The sequence below is a fragment of the Hemibagrus wyckioides genome, linkage group LG13, assembly GCF_019097595.1.
Source record: "Hemibagrus wyckioides isolate EC202008001 linkage group LG13, SWU_Hwy_1.0, whole genome shotgun sequence".
In the NCBI taxonomy this organism is placed as follows: Eukaryota; Metazoa; Chordata; class Actinopteri; order Siluriformes; family Bagridae; genus Hemibagrus; species Hemibagrus wyckioides.
In genome coordinates, this window is record NC_080722.1 from 5717501 (window position 1) to 5740266 (window position 22766).

General features: G+C 39.5%; 1 protein-coding gene across 1 annotated transcript in view; it reads right to left on the minus strand.

Moving 5' to 3' along the window:
* Positions 1 to 19303, minus strand: part of si:ch211-216b21.2 (heparan sulfate glucosamine 3-O-sulfotransferase 3A1) — a 41910-nt gene extending 22607 nt beyond the window's left edge. The window contains exon 1 of the mRNA XM_058407320.1: positions 18399 to 19303. Coding sequence (XP_058263303.1) covers positions 18399 to 18862 — 464 coding nt within the window. The 5' untranslated portion in view covers positions 18863 to 19303. The remainder of the gene's footprint in view (positions 1 to 18398) is intronic.
* Between the last annotated feature and the right edge of the window lie 3463 nt (positions 19304 to 22766).

Consider the following 22766-nt stretch of genomic DNA (forward strand, 5'->3'; position numbering starts at 1 on the left):
GCAGACACACACAAGCCAACTCCAGCTGATATGGCCTGAGACCCAGCAGCGGAGGAAACGATGAAATGCTGGCATTCTGGTATTCAAATGGAAGAAAGGAGACAGACGAGGTGGAGGATATTGCTACGGCTCTCCAACAAAGGGTCTTTTGAGGACTCGGGTTTTGTTTCTGAACAAAGAATAGAGATCAGAGTGATAGCTGAGATATATTTTACAATTTTTAGAGAGGTCAGAACGTTGCAAAACGTGCCAAAAGGTGCTTTCAGCAGAGGAATGAAAAGCTTTGATCCATCAGTGGTGGTGGGAGAAGGGTTAAACATGGCATGAACAGAGAAGTTTCTAGGATTATCTTCAAAAATCAATCTCTCTGGTTCTTTCTAAGGGCCTTAAAGATTTAACACAGAGACTGAACCTATGTCCTAAAAATAATCATGAGTTACTATTGCAGCCCAGAACTGAGGAGATATTCCTCTTTTTCTAAATTAACCCCTTATCGGAGAACATCCCGGGTAAACCTGTGCACGAGTCCATCACAGGGAGCATTACAGACATATTTATACCCATGTTCACACCTAGCAGCAACTAAGTAAGCCAATCTACATATCAGTGTGTTTTTTGTGTTGTGGGAGGAAACTGGAGAACTTTGAGAACCCAGACAGACGTGGGACGAACATGTGAAACTCTAAATAGACACATTATCTAAACTAAGGGATGAAAACTGGAGCTGTGATGCACTATAAGTGGTTAAGGCTCTGGGTTGGGGCTCAAACCCCAGCACTGCCAAGCTGCCCTTTGAGGGCCTTGAGCAAGGCCCTCAACTCCCTTGCTCCAGGGCTGCTGCATCATGGCTGACCCAGTGCTCTGACCCCAACCCTCCAAGAATGGGATATGCGAAGAAAGAATTTCACTGTGAAGTAATGTATATGAGACACATAATGGCTTTTTAAGGAAAAATGACATGATATGACCAAGATTTGTTTCAGGAAGTTTGTGGGCAGTTATAGCTCAAGTGGTTAAGGTTTAACTGAGCCATTGCTGCCATTGCTGGATCTCTGAGCAAGGCCCTTAACCCTCTCTGCTCCAGGAGGGCTGTATAATAGCTGACCTAAGCTGTTCTCTGACAGAAAGAATTTTACCGTTCTGTAATGTATGTGCAACAAAAATAAAGGTGTTTTCTTCACACGGATTTGTAACAAACATCAAGTTTATGAGTCAGTACAAAGCAAGACAGGCAAAAAAAATATGGAGAAGCTGGTGCCATTTTTAATGCGCACAATAAAGAAAAAACCCTCAAATCTCTCAAATTCCCATTTTTTTATATTTGTACTCTACCTGTAAGGATTTTCTTGTTAATATCCCGTTAGGATTTTTCTTTTAAGCAAGAAACGCGAGCCGAGAGCTCACGTCATGTTGGCTAGTTATTTTTAACCACTACATTTCTAAACACTACTCTTCAATTTGAGTTAAACATTGTTTGTGGATATTTTACAAATTTGTGCAAATCTGTCCAAATATCCAAAAAATATCTAGATCTATATAAAGCCTTCAGAATGAAATGTTGTAAATATCGAAAAGAATATCAGTATGAAGGATGCTGTTATGCCTCCATTGAGCTGTGTGTGTGTGTGTGTTTGGGTTTATGTATGGTGCTATCATGGTGCACTGACAGTGTATATACGTCATGTCTTGTATGGTCATGGATGGCATCTGTGAAATAACTAATGCTGTGTGGAAAGCCAGTGACTGAATGGCGATGTATTGTAATAAAAAATGTTCAGTGGTGCGTTTGTGACTGTTAGAATGAAAGTGTGTGTGTGTGTGTGTGTGGCGATCTGGGTGGGCCGAAGCCGCTATCTACTGACGAGTCCCGTAATCAATCAGCGAGTATGTATTCAATTCTTCAGCGTGATATAATCGCTCGGCAGAAGGCATTAACGCTGAGGAACGATAATGAAGGAATATGCACAGAGAAAACGAGGGAGGGAGCGAGTTCATAACCCTCGTGTGATGAATACCCTGTACATACCAAACAGACTCTGGAAATAAATATGCAGGCATAGAAAAGTGTGATTAGACAAATAAATAGAGTGTAAAAAACAGAAAGGAGGCAGGGCAGCGTTGGAATTACATCGGCGAATGAAAGAATGGAGTAAAATGAGTATTAGAGGCGTGCATATTTACAGAGTTCATAGCTAGATTTATAACTCTGGAGTATCATAAGCAAGGAAAATTGGAAGTAGTGTCTATAGTGCATGTCATACTTCCTTCTGTATTACATTTACGTCCATGCTTTCTGGGTAATGTTGTTGAAAAAGTTGTTGATTGTGCAGACAGGGAGTTGCTGGATACACAATACTTCTGAAACATTTTTAGAAATATAACACTGACCCTTAAAAAAACAGATAAAAAACGATTGAGATTGAGCACGCGTATCAGGTCTTCTATCAGTTTTTTTTTTTTGTGCATGATATCATCCCTGATTGCAGCAACATTCCCTGATTGTTTTTGCAGATACGGTATAACTACACGCCTGTCCTTACTCTCCTCCCAGGTTGAGGGAGATCTTAACAGTTCCATATCCAATAATCACACTGCTAAGCTAAACATATCATCTGGTCCTCCCTGTTGGAAACGGCGTCTCCTCCGCTGGAGAACCGTGCAATCAAAATCTTATTAACAAATTAGATTTGAAACATTCCGAAAGATAATTGCAAAATAATTCAATCAGCATTTTCTTCCCTCCTGAAGATAAATGTTTCGTATCAGCTTAAGAAAAATAGCCTTGACCTTTACAGACGTGGTTTTCATTTATTTCTGTAATGAAAGCTCGATATTAATGACATCATTCGGGTATCTCAGATGTTATTCGGCTAAAGTAAATATTGCAGGGGGAGATTTTGTGAAAGCGCTCGACTCGTTCCAAGAAGGGCTGAGTGGATTTCGACTAGAGACGATATGATGCCCATGGAGATGGTGGAAGGAAATATTTAAAGCGGTATGATGCAGTTAAAAGCCTGATAGATCTTGACATATCTGTTGCCTTAGAGTTGGCGAGAAAGATGAGAGAAAAGACAGATAGAGGATGAAGCAAAATTTCTAAACACGCTGATGAATGATACCGCTGTAAAAAAACAACTGGTAATGAAAGTCGAGGCCAGATAGTGACTGGAATCCTGGATTTTTCATTTTACAACCAGGCTAGCTCTCAAAAGTGAAGCGTTTTAGCATGTAGCATATGAGACACCATCACAAACTTCATGTTAACCACCACTGTGGAGTGGGACATGACAAAGACATTCAAAGCTGAACATGGACACAACAAAACAGGAGCAAACTCCATTTTTTGGCCTCTGGGAAACAATATCCGAACAGTTAACATGCAAAATTAGCACGTAGATTTTAATATCTGCTTTGAATTATTTTGGTAGTAGAAAACTGTGCCTTTACTAAGACTGACAGCAGCGAGGCCACACCTACTGCTTCCTCTCCTTATTTCCTGCTTTCCTTGAAGACCCATTTTTCATTCGAAGATAAATCAAGACAAGAGAGATGAGTGAAGAGGGGAATATTTCGATGTTTCTCATCCCCTCTTTCTGTCAATCTGATAGCGTTTAGTTATTAATGACGTGGACGCTGGACCACATGGGAGGGACGATTGTACCGGGCGATTTCTGTCAGCATGGGAAGACTGACGTGGCTCAGAACTCTCATTTGTGCTAATAAATTGTTTGTACAACGACATTACGGTTTTCCTCAGGGGCCATCGTCACCGTCAATTAAACCGATAAGCAAATGAAAATAAATCGCAGACAATTCAGGCCACCCACTTGCCCACCCACTCGCCTGCCCGGGCGTCCGGTAAACAGCAGGAGGAAACAGGAAGTGATCGGAATGAGAGATTTTTAAAATAGGAGCATAAACCCCTGTGACATTATACAGTCATTCTCCCAAAGGCCTATCTCTAAGAACAAAGGGAGGATTAGAAACTTCCTTCCTAGGGCTGAAATCGGGAGCAGCAACAGATGCTATCGCAGCCCATGAGGGTTAAATATAACCGCAGAAAAAAACATGAGATTAGACTGAACTCTTTGGGAGACGGAAGCTTCGTGAAATGGAGTCATGCTTTACATTAGCTACGTTTATGATTCCTGCAGGTCGCTATTTAAAGCTTGAGAGACCTGGACAGCTTGTGTTTCTTACACATGGCATGATGCGTTGTATGCCACGTGAAGAGAAAGATGTGAGAGAGGATGAGGATTTTTCTAAATGGAAATGTTCACTAGGCTTGGGAATTGGAAAAACTGAATATTGATGAGTAGAATCCAACTACGGTGGCTGAGAAGTGCAAAACAAAATAACAAATCAAAATGCAAAGTGATAAATCCAGAAAAACAAATAAACAAATCCGGAAACAAATAAACAAATCTGGAAACACAACAACAATTCAGACAAACCAGAAAAGGCGAGTAGATTGCTAATGGAATTCTTACTGCTGACTGGACGAGACATCTGTCACTGGAGATACAAGAAGTAGGATATTGTCTATCTAACTGTATTTCTTGTACACGTATGTTTCATTTTAAACCATTTTTTTCGATAGTGCAACTTCAAATATATATGTTTATATTTATAAGAAATTCAATTAATACTACCTTGACGAAGGACGTTCATATGCTGTGATTTTGGATATACTGATAGCGTATCATGGCATAAAGATTAGTTTGCGATCTCTAAAAACTCCTAAAGAATGCCGATATGTTTCAAAGACTAAACTATTCCAGATTAAAGGATGTAAGGAATGCTATAAGAGCAGAGCTGTGTTCATACACACACCAATCCACATTCTACTGCTGCAGCCTGCTGGACTTCCTGTGTATCTTGAGTGACAGATGTCTCGTTCAATCAGAACACTTTTTATTGAATGTACCCACATCATACATGCTTCCATGTCAGTTTCAGTGCTAGGCTGAGAATGAACCGCCACACGGATATCTGCTTACTAGTGAACCTTAAATTTCTATAAACTGTCCTTAAATTTTCATTTTGCTCCGCCCTTTTCCTTGAAATGTTGCATGACATCATAAGCCAAAGTTAATTGTGTATTATGTAAGGATAGAATTTTCTACTACTGTTACTATAAAATAACATAGCTAAAGCATAGCAGTATATCCAAATGTAGAACTAATATTCCAAATCCCAAAGGAAAAAATTAGCTAAAAAATCTTCATGCAGCTCGAGGAAGCTGCTCTCCTCTATCACTTGGACATGTTTGTCCTATACAGACCTGACTCCATGCCTAATGAGGAGTCACGACTGGCTCCATTAGAAATTATAAACGTTCAGGTTGGGATTAATCGAGTTACAGGCCATGCCCCTCCTCCTACTCGGCTCCTGCCGTATTAATCACGCGCACACACCGGCGCCGCTGTGTGTTCTGGATCCTCTGTCCTGTTTTAAACTGCACTCTTAACCGCCCATAAACTAGCGGCTAACTCGTTTCCGTTGATGGATCTGTTTCAGGCTAGTTTCTGCTACATGAGGTCATGGCTGTTTGACTGTCTTTCCTCATGAGCAAATGATAAGATGGATAACGTGCTCACGTTGATATTGTGGTTGAGGAAAAAAATATTTGGCGAGTGAAATAACACGAGGATACGAGGAAGACATTAGCATATACAGTATGCTACTCAGACAACGGTATGGTTGAAGAACGCTGTGTAATATTATTTTATCACATAAATATGCAGATTTTTGGCATTTTGTCATTTTAAAATACTCAATATATCTAATGCTCCTTTCCATCCCTTCAATATTTATGTAAAATAGTCCTCTATTATTGCCAGTAGATCTTCCTGATGGCTGGTGTCTATACGCAGATGAGAGTGTGAGTAATGTTTGGATTTGGGGACTGTGTGCGATGTGTGTTCCTGACAGTTTGGGAAACACCTTCACCTGGTTACAGTTTGGAATTTTCCGCTCTACACTGTGTAGGAATTAAATGTTCCTGAATTGAAGTAGATCTTTTGCACAGATCTCAGTCAGAAACAAAGGTCTAATATTTAGCCTTGAAAGTGAAAAGGGAGAAAACTGAATTTTTATTCAACAGACTGCATCTGACTATAAGTGAACATGGCTATTCTACAACTTGGATGGATGATGGATGGATTAAGACTGATGGATGGGTAGATGTATAGATGGATGGATGGATGATTGATTGATTAACACTGATGGATGGATGGATGGATGGATGGATGGATGAATGGATGGATGGATGGAATAATGAATGGATGATGAAGACTTATAGATGGATGAATTGATGATGGATGAATGAGTCATGCATAATGGGTAGATTAATAGATATTTGATGCAGGACAGGTGATGGATCGGAGAATGTAATAGATAGATATACAGATAAATGTAAAATTGATGATAGGTGACTGGTAGATAGATTTAGGTGGATGGATGGATGGATGGATGGATAAATGAATGAATAAATAGTCCGATGATTCACAGGCAGTTGTAGTTAATGGAAATGATGAATATAAGATGACGGATTATATAATGAATTGATAGATGTACATATGATGAATGGATAAATTGTTACTTTATACTGTTACACACTTACTATAGCTAGACATCTGTCTGTTTTTTCACCTCTTTACCCAATGAAGTCTTCACCAGCAAACATCTGATTGAGATTAAAAACTATAGAAAAAAGTTGTTTTAGTAAAATATCCAGAAACACGTCAAACATCTTTCTGAGGTAGTTGAATCCTGTCTCCTTGCTCCAGCTCGTCTTCAGTGGGGACGTTACATGTCATGGTTGGATGGCGTTAATTACAACCTGACCACACACTGTGCCTGCATGTAGGCTTATTCAAGATAACTGGAAAATTAAGTACATTTCTTTCTTTTTTTTTTCTTTTTGCAGGAAATGTAACAGTGCTCAAAATACAGCCTGTGTCCTAATATCTAAAAGCATGAAGTTAAATCCTACCATACTGCACTCAACATATAATTTATTACCTATAATCAAACTGGATGTAACTGGTGTTGACTCCATATCCAGCCAAACGGTACTAAAGTGCTGCTTCTACACCACCTCGTTAATAAGACGATGGAAAAACACGAGTGCTCAGGAGGTATTCGTTTTTACAGCACACTGCGTTCTGTCTCTCTTCCCTCGTTCGGTTTTGGGTGGAGAACGCTGAGAATCGCTATCCCGCTCCTGCGATAAAGCCACTGCCTGTGCTGTGGGAAAGTGGAATTCATCAAACTTTTGGAGACCAGGCACACCGCTGCTCGACCAGTGAGGGCTGTAACAACATGCATGTGCTCTATCCATGCCTCATTTACCCACAGTCCCCTGCTCCCTGGCTGGGACAGCACTGCCGCTTGGTTTGGCTCGGTGAAGCGACAGTGTTGTGGACAATGCTACGATTGACAGTCGTTTGCGGGACTCTGGGGTTTTGTTGTTAATTTTGGGCGAATCGTTTCTCTCTGTGGTTGATGGTTTGGCTTCTGGTTTGGAAACAACAGCAGCCATTTCACACTCTCTCAGTTTTTTGTCTTTTATTTCAATTTGTTACACTTTTTGAGAGACAAAAAGATACATGCAAATTGAGTGAAATGTTTGTTCAATTTTGTGTTAAGGTTGGAGTGGAAGAACTCGAGTGTCCTGCATAGATCCCTGATCTTAACAACAATGAACACCTCTGGGGTGAAATGGAACACAAGGCCTCTGCATCTGATGTCAGTGTCTGATCTCATTAATGCTCCTGTGGCTGATCGAACAAAAATCCCCATGTCCATGCTCCAACATCTAGTGGAAAGCCTTCCCAGAAGAGTGGAGCTTATTATAAGACCAATGTAGTTATGCATATACAAAACTTCCTACATGTCTGTCAGTCCACCTGCCTGCCCTTCTTCCTTCTTTTTTGTCCTTTTCTACATCTTCCATCTTTCCATCCTCCCTTCCAACCTTCTATCTGTCCTTCTTCTTCTTCCTACCTACACACACGCCTACCTACATACCTTTTTTCCCTACCGATTTTCTGTCCTCTGTCATACCTACCATCTTACATTCCTTCCTACATAAGTACCTTACCTACCATACCTACCTACTTACCTTCCTTCCTACCTTCTTACCTTCCTTCCTAAATAAGTACCTACCTACCTACCTACTTACCATACCTACCTACATACCAACCATACCTACCTTCTTACCTTCCTTCCTACATAAGTACCTACCTACCTACCTTCTTTCCTACCTTCTTACCTTACTTCCTACAAAAGTACCTACCTACCTACCTACCTACCTACCTATCTACCTACCTATTTACATACCCACCTACCTTCCTTGCTACTTTTGTACGTATGAATCTACCGTCCTTCCATTTTCTACAATCCTTCCCTCCTATGTACATGCCTACCAACCTACTAAAGTTCAAATTTACCTTCCTTCCTACCTAGGTACATACCTACCTTACTACCTTTCTTTCCTACTTCCTACCTTACTTCCCACTTACCTATTTTCCTTCCTTCCAACTTACCTCCCTGTCTTCATTCCTACCTTACATCCTTCCTCCTTACCTATGTACTTACCTGAAGTATCTATCTATCTATCTATCTATCTATCTATCTATCTATCTATCTATCTATCTATCTATCTATCTATCTATCTATCTCGTAAATATTTGTGACATACATCTAACAAACCTCTGAAACTGAAGGTAACACATTTGAGAAATACACAGATTCATTTAAGTGCTAGTTGATGCAAATCATTTGACAACTGCTGTTTGTTGGCATTGCGATGGTTAAATATTTCAACTTGACCACTTTACTGCCTATTTAATTTAAGGTTGTGGTGGATTTGGAGTCTGGAAAGTCTATGCAAGGCACCGATACGCTGGATGAGACATTAATTCATCACGAGGCATTACATGTTTAGAGTTTAAAGGCAAACCACCTGGGCTACAGGGCTGACTTTTTCGAGCAATATTTGTGAGTGGTAAAGCTATACAGGTTTATATACAGTATATATAGCTTTATTTGATGTTCTCAAATGATATCATCAGTTACTGCCAGTAAAATTCTGCTACGAGCCTCTAAAAAGCTAAGTAGTAAAAATGTTGTAAAACCACCCATAAAAGCTGTGAATGAGCCTCTCTCATCAATTAACTGAGAAACCGCCATGCACTCGTTTATGTCTTCAGCATATCACTTTCAAAGCTAATCCAGGAATCCACTTTGGGTTTTAATCTCGATAATTGACGTTGTATTTAATTTTGGTAATCACTACATTACAAAAAAACGCACAACGTTTCCTTGTGTAGTTTGTCGCTAATCCTGTTTGATCTTGTGAATTAAGAACAGACTTGTTAGCAATGCGCTTTTTCCTGGAGTAAATAAGATGTGTGCTAAAGTCAACAAACAGTGTAACCTTAGCTGAGGGTATCTGAGGGATTAGTGCACACTCCCCTGAGACAAACACACACCCTGAGACAAACTCCTACTGCTGTATGTCTGTTCCCAGTAGGAACCGTCTCCTCCTCATGTGCATTTAGATCTTATGGCCTGTACCATTTGGTGGAAAGTTATCTATTAGGTTCCTGCTGGGTTGCCCTCAGTGACACCAAGCCACAGCAGGTGAACAAATCAGGTGTGTGTGTCTGTGTGTGTGCGTGCGTGTGTGTGTGTGTATGTGTGTGTGTAGGTTTGTTAAGGTGTCTTGGGAGCTGCCTGCACCTGCTTTCTGTCCTCAAACTGAGATTCCCAGAATGCCTTCTGGGCAGCTGTTGACATGTCCTTGGACCCCTGAATGACGAGAAGAGGCCTCAGGGATCAGTTGTGTTGAGTATGTGTGTGTGTGTGTGTGTGTTTGCATGTTTGTGTGCATTCCTTCATCAAAGGTGGCCGACCTCTCGTGTCCCACTTCATGTTAATCTCTTGGACATGAATTTTCACAGCTCATGTCTATTGCCATGGTGCGTCTCCTGAGATCTTGTTACTGACCTCCTTCACCCCAAAACACGATCTACAAAGAGGTCAGGACTTAACACCGACCCAGAGCTGTTCATACACCATACAGTATTTAGAGTATTGGTGTATTTTATGGATCTCTTTTTTTCTCTTTTTGGATCAAATTAATTTAGAAAAAAAAAAAAATCTATGGAACTATTGTTTATTTATCTTCTGTTACAAACTAACCTGTTTCATAGATGTTCTAAATTATGGCATCATTCTTTTAATAAATTTGTAACATTTCTTCCTCCTCTATATCACCAAACTGATCTCTGGTCTTTTATGTTTCCAGAATTTAGCAGACACCCTTAACCAAAGTGACTTTTTATTCATTTTATACATCTGAGCAATTGAGGATTAAGGGTCTTGCTCAAGGGCCCAGCAGTGGCACCTTCAAGGGATTCAAACTCACAAGCTTTCAGTCAGTTGTCCAATGCCTTCTCCACTGAGCTATAACATCCCCATTCCACATAGAAATTCATAACGCAGAGACCTGACTGTAATACACACAAACACACACACTCACTAACCCAGATAAACAGAGAGTACTCAGCTTCCCACATTTTTACCTCTATTTCCATTAAGACAACAAGTTCCAGCAGTACTACAGCCAAACCAGATGAATGAACTGACTACACACACACACACATACACACACACACACACAGACAGACAGATATGTACACCTCTGAAAACAGCGCTCTCTTTGTTTTGGTGTGATCTCACAGCCCAGCAGGTTTGTATCATCCTGCCATTACAGTATTACAGAGCAATCTGCAGCAGCTTGGCCCAGGTAGAGAGAAATCACACGCTAACACACAGCAGATACGCAGGTGTGTGTGTGTGTGTTTGTGTCGAGCAGCAAGGCTGAAACCATGCCAAACTACGTGACTGTGACTGACACAGTCCACGTCCATATTATTCTCATTGCTGGGGCAAAGGAGGCCCGTTCCTGCAGTTCCTCCATGTGTGAAACAGCAGATGTGTGGGAGAAGCAGGTCCTCCACACCACGCTCAGCTCCACAGAGGTTATAATCAGAGGGAATTAGCCGTCCCACCGGGGGCAAAGGCTGACATTTAACAAATGAATCAGTGAAGTGAATTGAGAAATGAGCTTTTTCAGCTGTCAGTCTGTAAACACGCCAGAGTTCTGCATCTCTTTCACACACACTGTACTTATAAAACAGCTGTGCTGAATTCACCACTCTGATTGGTCAGGAGGTGTTGATTAATTGTATATAATAGTAATTTCTATACATCTGCTTATTCTGTGTTGTGGTCTCTATGGTAACAACAGGGAAGTTTTCTGCTAATGAAGTTTTCTACTGGACGATCCAGTGTCAAGTGTTGGATATCTACATATAATGCTGAAACGTGACTTACGTGAGCAAAATGGCATGAATTATTAACGTCAGTAATGTCTGCTTGCCTTATACAGGAACACAATGTTCTACTTTGGCCCTATTCCTATAAACTAACTAACTAACTAACTAACTAACTAACTAACTAACTAACTAACTAACTAACTAACTAAATAAATAAAATAAAAAAAAAAATGAAAATACATCCTTTCATTTTTTGGTGTAAAAAAATAATTTATTTTATTTTATTTTTAAAAAGTTTAATTTAGTTTTATTTGTATGAACATCACAAAGCAGATTTACAGAAATATATAACATTGGGATAATTTTAAAATTTTATTAATTTATCATTTTATCTCTTTGAAAAAGTCATCAAAGAGAATCTTTGGCTTAATATTAATGTGTTTTAATATTTTATCATTTCTATAATAAAACTTACACTGGAACCTGTAGGGCAAAAGCTTCACATAATCCAATACATATCATAAAAAAAAATATGAATTTACAATTAACAATAATTATTTAACAAAGAAAACATATATGTAATTGTTGATCTGGTAAAGTTTCCTTTAAGGAAATCTTTCACTTTTATTTATGGAAGGAGTCTCCAGTGTCAGAGCTTCGTAACAGTCAGTAAATTTTTATAACAGGCAACTTTGCGCTTTCTTGTTTTTCAGTAACAGGACAAGCTGTGTCTTGTTTCTGTCTTCAGGATAGAGGACAAGAGGTGTTTCTGAGGGGCATGAGTGTTTATAGCTGCGATAACATAAGTGATAACAGGAAGTGACTTCTTTTGCAACTTAAGGCATGTAATAATAAATGTTTATGGTGGTATAAGGTGGTTTTCTTCACTCATTATTAAAAATTCAGAACATTTAGTCTATCTGAGTCACGGAGAACCATGTTCATGTGAGATGTGATAACACAAAATGATCCGAAAAGGGTCGAAGTCGAACATTGCGTTCCTGTATAAGACAAGAGGTGCATCCCAAATCACATACCATATCGCACACTACTCTGCTTCATCGTGTGAGTGGTGTGAGCACACCATACTACTGAAATTTCCAAGTAGAAGAAGTGCACTTCAAGTACCTGGACGATACACTTTTATTCAGCCAAAAAATATGAAGTGTGTCATGTAGGACACTTCACGTAGTGGAAGGGGGCGGGGCTACCTGGGGCTGACGCTGGAAGACTGGTGGACAAGACGTCTTACAAATGTCTGTGAAATTAGCTCATGTAGTGCATAGTGTATTTAGAACAGAGCTAAATTGTTTTTCGAAAGGATGAAACTATTGTTAATGTCTTAAAGGGTTCTACAGAGAACCTTTAATGGTTCCACCAGGCAGGCAACCTAAAGAACCTTTCCACAGAGAAGCAGGATTTGTATTAATGCACTAGTAAAGAACATTATTCCAAAAATACTTCCGGTCTGGATTTTTGAAATGGGTTTTAATGGAGCCCAAATGGCAGTGCTTTTTGTACACGTTCCTGAAATCCACACGAGAGAGTTTTTTTTTTTTTTTTTTTTTTACCGCAGAACCGCAGAGTTGCTGAGGGGAGAGGAAATGAGGAACACACACATACACACTCCCTCGTTCTCTCTCTCTCTTTCTCTCTCAATCAGAGATTTGCCCCATTCTCTAGAGCTCTATAAAACCCCTGTCTTTGTCATTAACTCCACTCGATGTGCTATTAGTGAATTTCCTCTCTGACACACTGCTGCCTCTACAAACACTGTTACCCCTGATTTAGCACAATAAAACACCATTCTCTAACTGCTTCCCTCTTACAGTAAGCTGCCTTTAAAGAGCTGCGTACTTAAGCAGAAGTAGTGCCGGGAGGAGTTACAGAGCTTCAAGATGAAGATGAAGGGAAATTATAGGACATGAGGAAATGACAGGATCTTGAGATTCTGGAGATGTCTGTCTCTGTGATGGTGCAACCCACAGCGAAGCGAACCTGGCATGACCTCTGGCTCGACCCCTGTGCGTGTGTAGGTCATGTACGTTTAAAGAGCAGGTCAGAACCTTGTGATTCGACACCCGACGTAACCCAGGCTTTAAACTCTAGACAGGTGAAGGCTTCATCAATCCATCAAAGGACAAGTGTCTAATTAGTGCTGCTAACACTTGCTGTGCTATTCTTCCTCTTCCTGTTGTAACAGTGATGAAGAGAGAAGAGGTGGAATAGTAATAGACACAGATAGTTGTTAATGCATACTGTATTATTATTATTATTATTATTAGGGTTATATGCTATGACGAAGATAGAAAGTTTTTGTCAATTAATATTTCAATTCAATTCACTTTTATATGAATAGTGGAGCAGATTTATGGAAATATATAAATCCACAAAACAAATTCTACATTCTAAATATATCCCTATCGAGCAAGCTAGAGGCACTGGTGATGATGACGATGGAAAAACTCCCTCAGACGATATGAGGAAAAAAAACGTGAGAGGAACCAGACTCAAAAAGGAAACCCATCCTCATCTTGGTGACACTGGAGAGTGAGTATTTTTACGACCGTCAGTTTATAGGAATAACTGAATGTAATTCTGATTTTCCCCAAATGAAATTTCAGTTTGTTTTTCTCCTCCTAGAGTTATTAAATAACCAGCTATAGCTTAATGTACTAGAGAATGATGTTTTTTTTATCTTGTCAAATGCAGTTCAGACATTCCTTTTAAGGTATAAATCAATAAATCCAAATACTAAGTATGAAATATTCGATATATTATACATGCGCTGAGTTTTCTACATCTGAATCATCCTTGTTTGACAATATATCAAAGATTCTTAACAAATCCACTTAAAAAACTGTACTGTCTTCTTGAATGTGTGTTATATTAAGCGTCAGTTCTGCTGCTAAAATGATCGCTTCCTCCATTTTGGATGTGCTGTGCTGCAGAACGAAGGACCATCCCTCCTTTAACGACTGAACTTTCGGCTCATTTCAGTGAGTCAGATCATTTGGCTCAGCTCTTCGGTGTGAATCATTCCTAAATGACTCGCTGCCAGTTTATAACAAAATCAGCCTAGTCCCTTAGACGGTCCAGGAAAATCTTAATCTTCTCACGGCGTACTGACAGAACAGTATCATTTTCAGTGTTATCAAAGATATGAATATGTTTGCATAATAAATAAATAAATAAATAAAAAAAGTGGAAGTCAACGATTATTAAATTATTTTCTAGATAAAAAGTTTTTTTTTTTTTTTTTTTAAATATTGCCTGGGAAAACAGAAATACTGACGAAAGACTACAAATTCTTAAAGCCTGAAGTGTCTAAGTTCATATGAAACATTAAACACTGCTGTGGAGCGTGACATGACAAAGACATTCAGGGGAACACAGGCAGAGTGTTAAAGGCACCGGAGATCAACGACTTCAGAATACTAATGAATTTAAGCTGAAGTATATGTTGATGTTACAGCTGTTTATACCACTGTTACAATAAAATAACATTCTACAGATGCTGTATCTCCATCACTGAGCTTCGGCATGGAGGGGTCGGTGTTGAATCTGTAATGAACTCAGATGTTGAGCTAATTTATGAGTTGCTCAGGAGTTCCTGGTTACACGACTGTATATGACTGTAGAAAGGACATTATTTATAATCTTATTCTTTATGATAAATCTCCAGTGTCACCCAAATGAGGATTAGGTTCCCTTTTGAGTCTGGTTCCTCTCAAGGTTTCTTCTTCTTACCATTTGAGGGAGTTTTTCCTTGCCACAGTCATCTCAGGCTTGCTCATTAGGGATAAATACAAATAAATATAAATATAAGTCTAATATTAATCTTGAACTTTTTGTACTATATTTCTTATATTCTATAAAGCTACTTTGAGACAATGTCCATTGTTGAAAGTGCTATACAAATAAAATTGAATTGAATTCTTAACTCTGATTGGTTCAGATGGTATTGATTCGTTTTCCCTGAAGACAGCGCTGTCTGTGAAGGAAATCATGGGTTTCTTTTAATGAGCTTGTTCTGATATGTTTCCGTTACAGTAACTTGTACCATATCGCCATACCTTATCGATTGTTTATGATGTGATTGCTTATCATGGAGCTTCTTTTTATCCAGAAGTTTAACAGTCACAAAAACTGTTATCATTATTCCTATACATCCATTTGCTATTTATTATTTTATTAAAACACTGGAATTTAGATCGCTAAATGTCTTGGACTTAAACCGTCCTGCCAGTGCTGTACCCCCACGTCTCCGGATTCCCACACAGCACACACACAGTCTGGAGTGTGATTCCTTCAGACAAAGAGCCATCATCCATGCAGATGGGTGTCTCAGTGCTCAAGCATTCACAGCTCGGCCTGAAAAGAGTCCCATAATTCCGGCAAATTGGACACAGCGATTAGGGCTGAAAAAAAAAGAGGCTGCATTCATAATGTTAGCTCTGAGGAGAAAGAGGGAGACTATTATTTTAAGAGGGTTTGAAAGGCTGGGGGGGGGAGAGAATTTATGGAGCAAAACTATTCCTTAGTTTGTTTTCTTTATTTTAGTGCCATTTGCACGTATCCATCAAATGGTCGAGGCTGGCAGAGATCTACTACACCGTGCTTTTATAAAGAGCTAGCAGCGCCGGTTTTTTGTGTGCTGTCTCCTGAACAGCTGAATCACACACACACACACACACAGGAGTCTGAGATCGTGTCTGTCAGAATCATCATACAGTATGTGCTAAATCTTTAAACCCTCACAACACAGCACACACAGAGCCATACTGTTGAGTGCTTATTTATTTCACCCATGTCGTTTTTTGTCTTTCTTTTTTTAATCAAGACTCCCCCTCTTCTCTTAAGATGGTAAGGGGGAAGCCATTAAGTTTAACCGGCCTTCAGAAGCCTGCGCCGCATTCCTCCGAAACTTGGCAACAACTCGGGATTGATGGAACTCTCTGAGCGGATACACAAAGGATGAATAGGTAAACAGAAGGGTGTGAGAGAGTGATGGCGAAAAGAGAGAGTGAACATTCAGAGGGTGGAGGAGGAGAAGGAGGAGGAGGAGGGATGGATTAGGGGTAAACAGACATGATGGGAGTGTGTTTAGAGGAAAGTTATCATTAATATTTTTTATCTATCGATCTGCCTGTCTATCTATCTATCTATCTATCTATCTATCTATCTATAAAGGTGAATTCTACCTGAGAAGTGTAAACGATAAACTTTTATTCCAGATCTAAATGCTTTTCTGGATCAAGATACCGGGCTGATAGACTCTCTCTCTCTCTCTCTCTCTCTTTCTCTCTCTCTGTCTCTGTCTTACACCCACACACACACACACACACACACACGTACATGTCTGATAGGAGTCAGTCCGAGCAAAGTCTAATCCAAGTGATACATACACACGAACGAAGTTGCAAAAAGCAGTGTAATGTGTGTATTAAAGCTTTAAACCAACACATCGTTCTACATCTTAAACAGAGTTAGATATCCAACACAAAATATGATTCCAAACTAATCTGATAAACGTGCATATCAGGATTAAACACAAAAAGAAGACAGTGTAGTTATGGGGTATTATTACACTGTATGTGATGGTTGTGTATCTAGTTTTAAAGGACAGATAAATTAAAGAAATCATGATCATGTACATATACAATTACTTCAAAAGTACTGGATGAACCACAGCTATTGATAAAGTTTACATTTTGTTTTAAACAAAAGGAAATAAGGAATGAAAATGCATTTTCATTTAGTTCACTTTTATGCTTATGATATGAAAATAAAATAATACTTTATATCCTGTATGATATGAAAATAAAACTTTAATCCTAACCTTCCTAACTTTTCCTATGACCCGAGCCACGTGGACGTGCGAGACCATGTTGGAATTTATTTCTTCTGACTTGGATTATTAAATATTCCTAAGTAGCTCATCATTAATTCAACTGTCCCAAATTAAGAGCTAAAGATGCATTAATTATTAAAAAAGTTTAAAATCTTTTGCTGCAGAATGCGACAATCAAAAAGTTTTAAAAGAAGAAATGTTCGTAAGTGGAATTACATTTTCAGTTATATAAGTTTAATAAATGTTAATGCAGTTTGAAAAAAGCAAATAAAAATATATTAAAGCTACAACATCATCACAGTCTGAATTACAAAAGAGCAAACGTTATAATGAGTAACTTTCCATCATTATTGTTTTTCTCTCTCTCTAAACACACTTTGCAATTTGATATTAAAAGATATTAAAAATGTTAATATTCAAGTTCATTTCGTTTATTCCGTGTTACATATGCAAAGTGTTTAAAATTAAACGTATTAAAAAAACAACGTTAAAGAAGCGTTATAATTTATTTATGACAAGCATAAATTAAAAAAATTATGCGAAACTTTTTTTTTTTTTTTAAATAAATGCTTATTAATCGTCCCACCCACAGCATTAAGCAGAAATCAAGCTGTGGTGATGATGCAAAGCCGAATATAAATGTATTTAATGAGAAAAAGCAAGATTTCCCACACAAAACTTGTGTTACTCTAACGCGCGCGTGTGTGTGTGTGTGTGTGTGTGTGTGTGTGAGGGAGAGAAAGAGAGCGAGAGAGAGAGAGAGAGAGAGAGAGAGAGAGACTGTGTGTTGCCAGTGTGAGGCAGTGGAGACGCGCTTTTTTACCAATCACCAAGTTTCTGAAAACTTTCCTCAAAACTGCATAAACTACACATGTAACTGTTTTAAAGATTAAAAAATAGATTTATTAAGATTAAAATTATGGTGAGTTTATTGATAATTTTGTGTATATATATATATATATATATATATATATATATATATATATATATATATATATATATATACAGAGAGAGAGAGAGAGATTTTTACCTCCTGATTTTTTTGTATATTATTTATATTTATTAGGCGCAAATTATGAAAACTACTGTAGCAGTAGTAATAATAATAATAATAATAATAATAATAATAATAATAATAAACAGAAATATAATATTTCCCTCCACGACAGTAAGATCCCTTTACGGTTGTTTACCTGTACCACTCCAATCCGTTGTCATAGAAACGATCGAAAAAGTGCGGCTCAGCTCCCGCTGCCCTCACGTCCGGGTGCACGCGGAGAAACTCGAGCAGCGCGCGCGTGCCGCCCTTCTTCACGCCTACGATGATGGCCTGCGGCAGGCGCTTGGCCCCGTCACCGAGCGGCCGGAGCTTCCCGGACACCAAGGGCAAACCGCGCGCGGCGTCGCGAACCTGCGATCCAGGTGTGCCGTCGGTCCATCTGTGGAGCACGCGCTTCCTCCGCAGCGGCGCCTCCGACGCCCCGACAAGCTCGGAGGCGGACACCGACGCGTCCGTTGCGCGCAGCGCGGAGCCGCCGAGTTGCGTTAGGCTCTGGAGCAGGTAGAAGGAGGCGAGCAGGGACACCAGCATGACCGCACACTTCCTCAGGACGCTCTTAACGGACAAGGTGGTGTTACCCGGTAATTTACACGCCATGTCGCTCCACGCGTCGCGTTAGTCCGAGCCGTGGCCATGCTAGACGCACATTCTCTGGGCTGGATAACTAAAAAATGCATGAAAAAAAATTCTCTCCAACGTGAATTCGGATTAAAAAAAGAATATACGCTTCACTTTGCGTAGCCGGGTTGCTTCACTTTATTAAAATGCAATTTGAAATTAATTATTGTCTGTAATTCACCCACATTCACCTGTCTTACAGCCTGGGTTATTTTACTTCAAAGTCAAAATAAATTTCTTGGCGAAAACGGATCATTTGCATATAAAAACGCAACAAAAATCGACGAGTTGACAATTACAGATCAGGTGTCGTACACATATAAACGACCTGTCAACTTTGCAGTAAACTTCCAGCTCCACTGCCTGTGCGCTTCCTGTGAGCCTTTACAGCGCTGCGCCGCTGGACGTGACAGACACTGCCGACGTCCAATCAGATGGCACAAACCCTGTCTTCTTTGCATAGCAGATGAAAATGACCAATGAACATGCAGCGTGGGCGGGGACAGAGTCATGCCTGGTGAAGAGCTGTCACGCTCCCAGGCAAGGCAAATGTCGCTTTCTGAGCGCGTGCTGTAGTGGTATGTAAATAAAGAACACGTCACCAAGTCAGTTCGCACCATTTAGTGTCAGTTTTTAATATTTAAATGACAGAAACAAGACATTGTCCATATTCATGTGGACTAAAATGCAATTAAAATGAATAAAAATTAAACTTTAACTTATAACTTATATAATGCATGCAGGATCTATCAATATAGTATATGCAGTAAAAGAATCGTAGATTAAATATTCATTTATTGATTTTCTTCCTTTTAAAACCGTCAAAGGTTTATAATCTAAGTTTCTAAAAACTTTTTACAATTTTAAAAAGTTTGTGCATATATTATTATTTTCTCAGCACCAAATTATACTTCATCTTGTTGCTGATGTGGCACCATCAAGAGGAACGTATAGCATTGTATCTAGTATGCAACTAAGTGGACCTTATGGATCACTAGTGTACCACCTGAAGCTGTACATTAAAAGTTGCACCACATATATCTTCACAGTTACCACCGGTATGAGGAAAAGAACAAGGTAAAGTACTGTTATTTCTGACACTGCAGTAAAAGCAGCTGCAATTATTCAGCTATTCCAGGATTTATTGATTGCAGAAATTAACACAGAAACAAGCAAATGCTGCGATATTCTGAGAAACTTGAAATCTTTCAAAATGACCACAGACTGGCTGTGCCAAAACTTGTCATGTGACATCATCACAACACGCATTCAGCCAGATCCCTCTTCAAACATCTCTCATAGAAAGTCTTTCCACATGTGGGAGTTTAAAAGAAGATTCCTGTGCCTGCTCCTGTGCTTTCACCATTTCAGGTAGTTTTCCACACGAAAAGAACAAAGTTGCATCACAAATTTTGAAAAATTTGGTGTAATAAAAGAAGAGATGGCATATGATAGCACTTTTACTCATTCTGATACTGATACTGAAACCAAATAAAAAAAAAAATACTAAGTCCATCTGCTTTAGCTTTCTTAAAAATGACTAATGGAAAGTTGTTTTTTTTTTTAAACGAAGCCCTAAACCCTTTCACAACAAATCACTTAGTTTGTAAGTAAGTAAGTATTAAGTATAAAAATAAACACAGGTGCAATTTAATAAATGCAGCTGCGGGACCAGCCTGAAGTTCTCACACACCACCCCACTCCTGCGCTTCCTCCACTGGCTTCAAAACACTGACACTTGCCTACAAAGCCAAGAATTCCCTCTTACCTCAAAGTTCTTATTACTCTTCTCACTGCATCTTGCTCTCTCAGATCTACTAGCACTGCTTGACTAGTCCCACCATCTCTCAGGGTAAGAGGTAGGTATATATCTAGACTCTTCTCTGTTCTGGCACCGAGGTGGTGGAATGAACTTCCCCTAGATGTCCAAACAGCCGAGTCACTGACCGTCTTCTAACGACGGATGAAGAGCTACCTCTTCATGACTAGCTCTTATTTTCCATGTTTGTGTTATGTATTTAAAAAATTGTGCTATACCACTCATGCTCATGTGGTTAAGCCTCGGACGAGCTGCACCTGTTGGGCTATTGAGCAATGCCATTAACCCACCCTGGTCCAGGCGTGCTGCTTCATGATTGACCCTGTTCTCTGACCCCAACCTCCAAGGACGGGATATGTAAAGAAAGTCCAAATCTGGTTCCATGTCATGGCAAAATCAGCACTGAACTACATTACCCATCAGCCCCAGCATATCACATGACCATGTCACGAGTCGCACTGATCACACACACACACACACACACACCTGTTCTGTGTTGCCGCTAATAGAAGATTAAAAGATTAAAAAAAGTGATTTAAATAAGAATGTATAGCTTAATAAAATAAGGTACAGAATTAGTAGAATAAGGAAATAAATGAAATCTGTTGTACAAGAATGTTGGCGGCTATACAAGGTAAATAACATTTTATTTTATTGTTCTTGTTCCAAAGTTTTGGTTGGTTGTGTTTTTTAAATAAAATAAAATATTTAATAAAAATCTACAACTTCACGCTGCATCTACAAAATCCTGACGGTCTGATCTTCGTCACTCATTACAGGATCCGATATCCGATACATAAATAAAAGTCATGTTTGTATCACAAATATATAATATAAAAATGCATAGGAACATCCATCCATCCTCTATAACTGCTTTATTCCTATTTAGGGTCACGGGGAGCCTATCCCAGCGCACATTGGGAACATCCTGGACAGGTCACCAGTCCATCACAGGGCCACACATATAGACAGACAACCACACACACACACCTATGAGCAATTTAGAATTACCAATATACCTAATGTACATGTTTGTGGGAGGAAACCGGAGTACCCGGAGTAAACCCACGCAGTGATGGGGAGAACATGCAAACTCCACACAGAAAGGCCCCTGCCTGTTCGAACCCGGGATTCAAACCCAGGGTCTTCTTGCTGTGAGGCAACAGTGCTGCCATATAGGAACATCATAAAGAGAATTTTATATGTTTTGTGAGTCTGTAACTTGCTTTAAGCATGCACAGAGTACATGTTTTTTTTTTTTTGCCTGTGTTTCGCAGCAGACTATTTTAAGTGCAAGTGTGTATCATTTTTACGATGCATTTAAATAGCTAATCTCGCAGCAAACAGGAGCATGAAATTGATGTTGCTCAGATGCACAGATTGTGAGTTTGTGAGTTTCTGCGTGGAAATCTGGGTCTAATGAGATTAATACCAACCTGCATTACGGCATGACGGAAGATAAGATCATCTCAGCATCCGGCAGGGGAATAATAATGATAATAATCTGCTCAGTCTTTAGAAATTCTCTGCCAGTGTATGTGTGTGTGTGTGTGTGTGTGTGTTGGTGAAAGAGAAAGGAAGTGTGCATGCAACACTTTTCCCTACTTTTATTTTCATGTAAGCATTTTCTCCAGATTCTCCACATTCTGATATTCGGGATCATTCGTCTCATATCCCGGATGTACCTCCTTGCACCCGGATTACTTCCTCTCTCAGAGGCCACCTAAGAAGATCCCACTCGATCGCTCTATTCACTTAAATAACTAGGGAAGAGCGCAGAGCGAAATAAAAGTAACAGAGCCACATTACTTCTTTACAAGTGAACAAGAACAGAACCAAATGTTTCACATCTGCTCCTGTAGTTTGGGCCATTAGCATGAGAAAGACGGAGCGCTGCTTCAATGCGGCACAGCCTGCCGCTTCAGAATGGCAATGGAGAGCTCAATCACGGCTCGCTTTATGCCAGATGTCTGCATGTTGTGACACAAAGCAGGGGCAGGGCTCACGTTTAACAAATCGCGGAAAGAAAACGGAGGCACGGCCGCCCGTCCCCCGAGGTCAGAC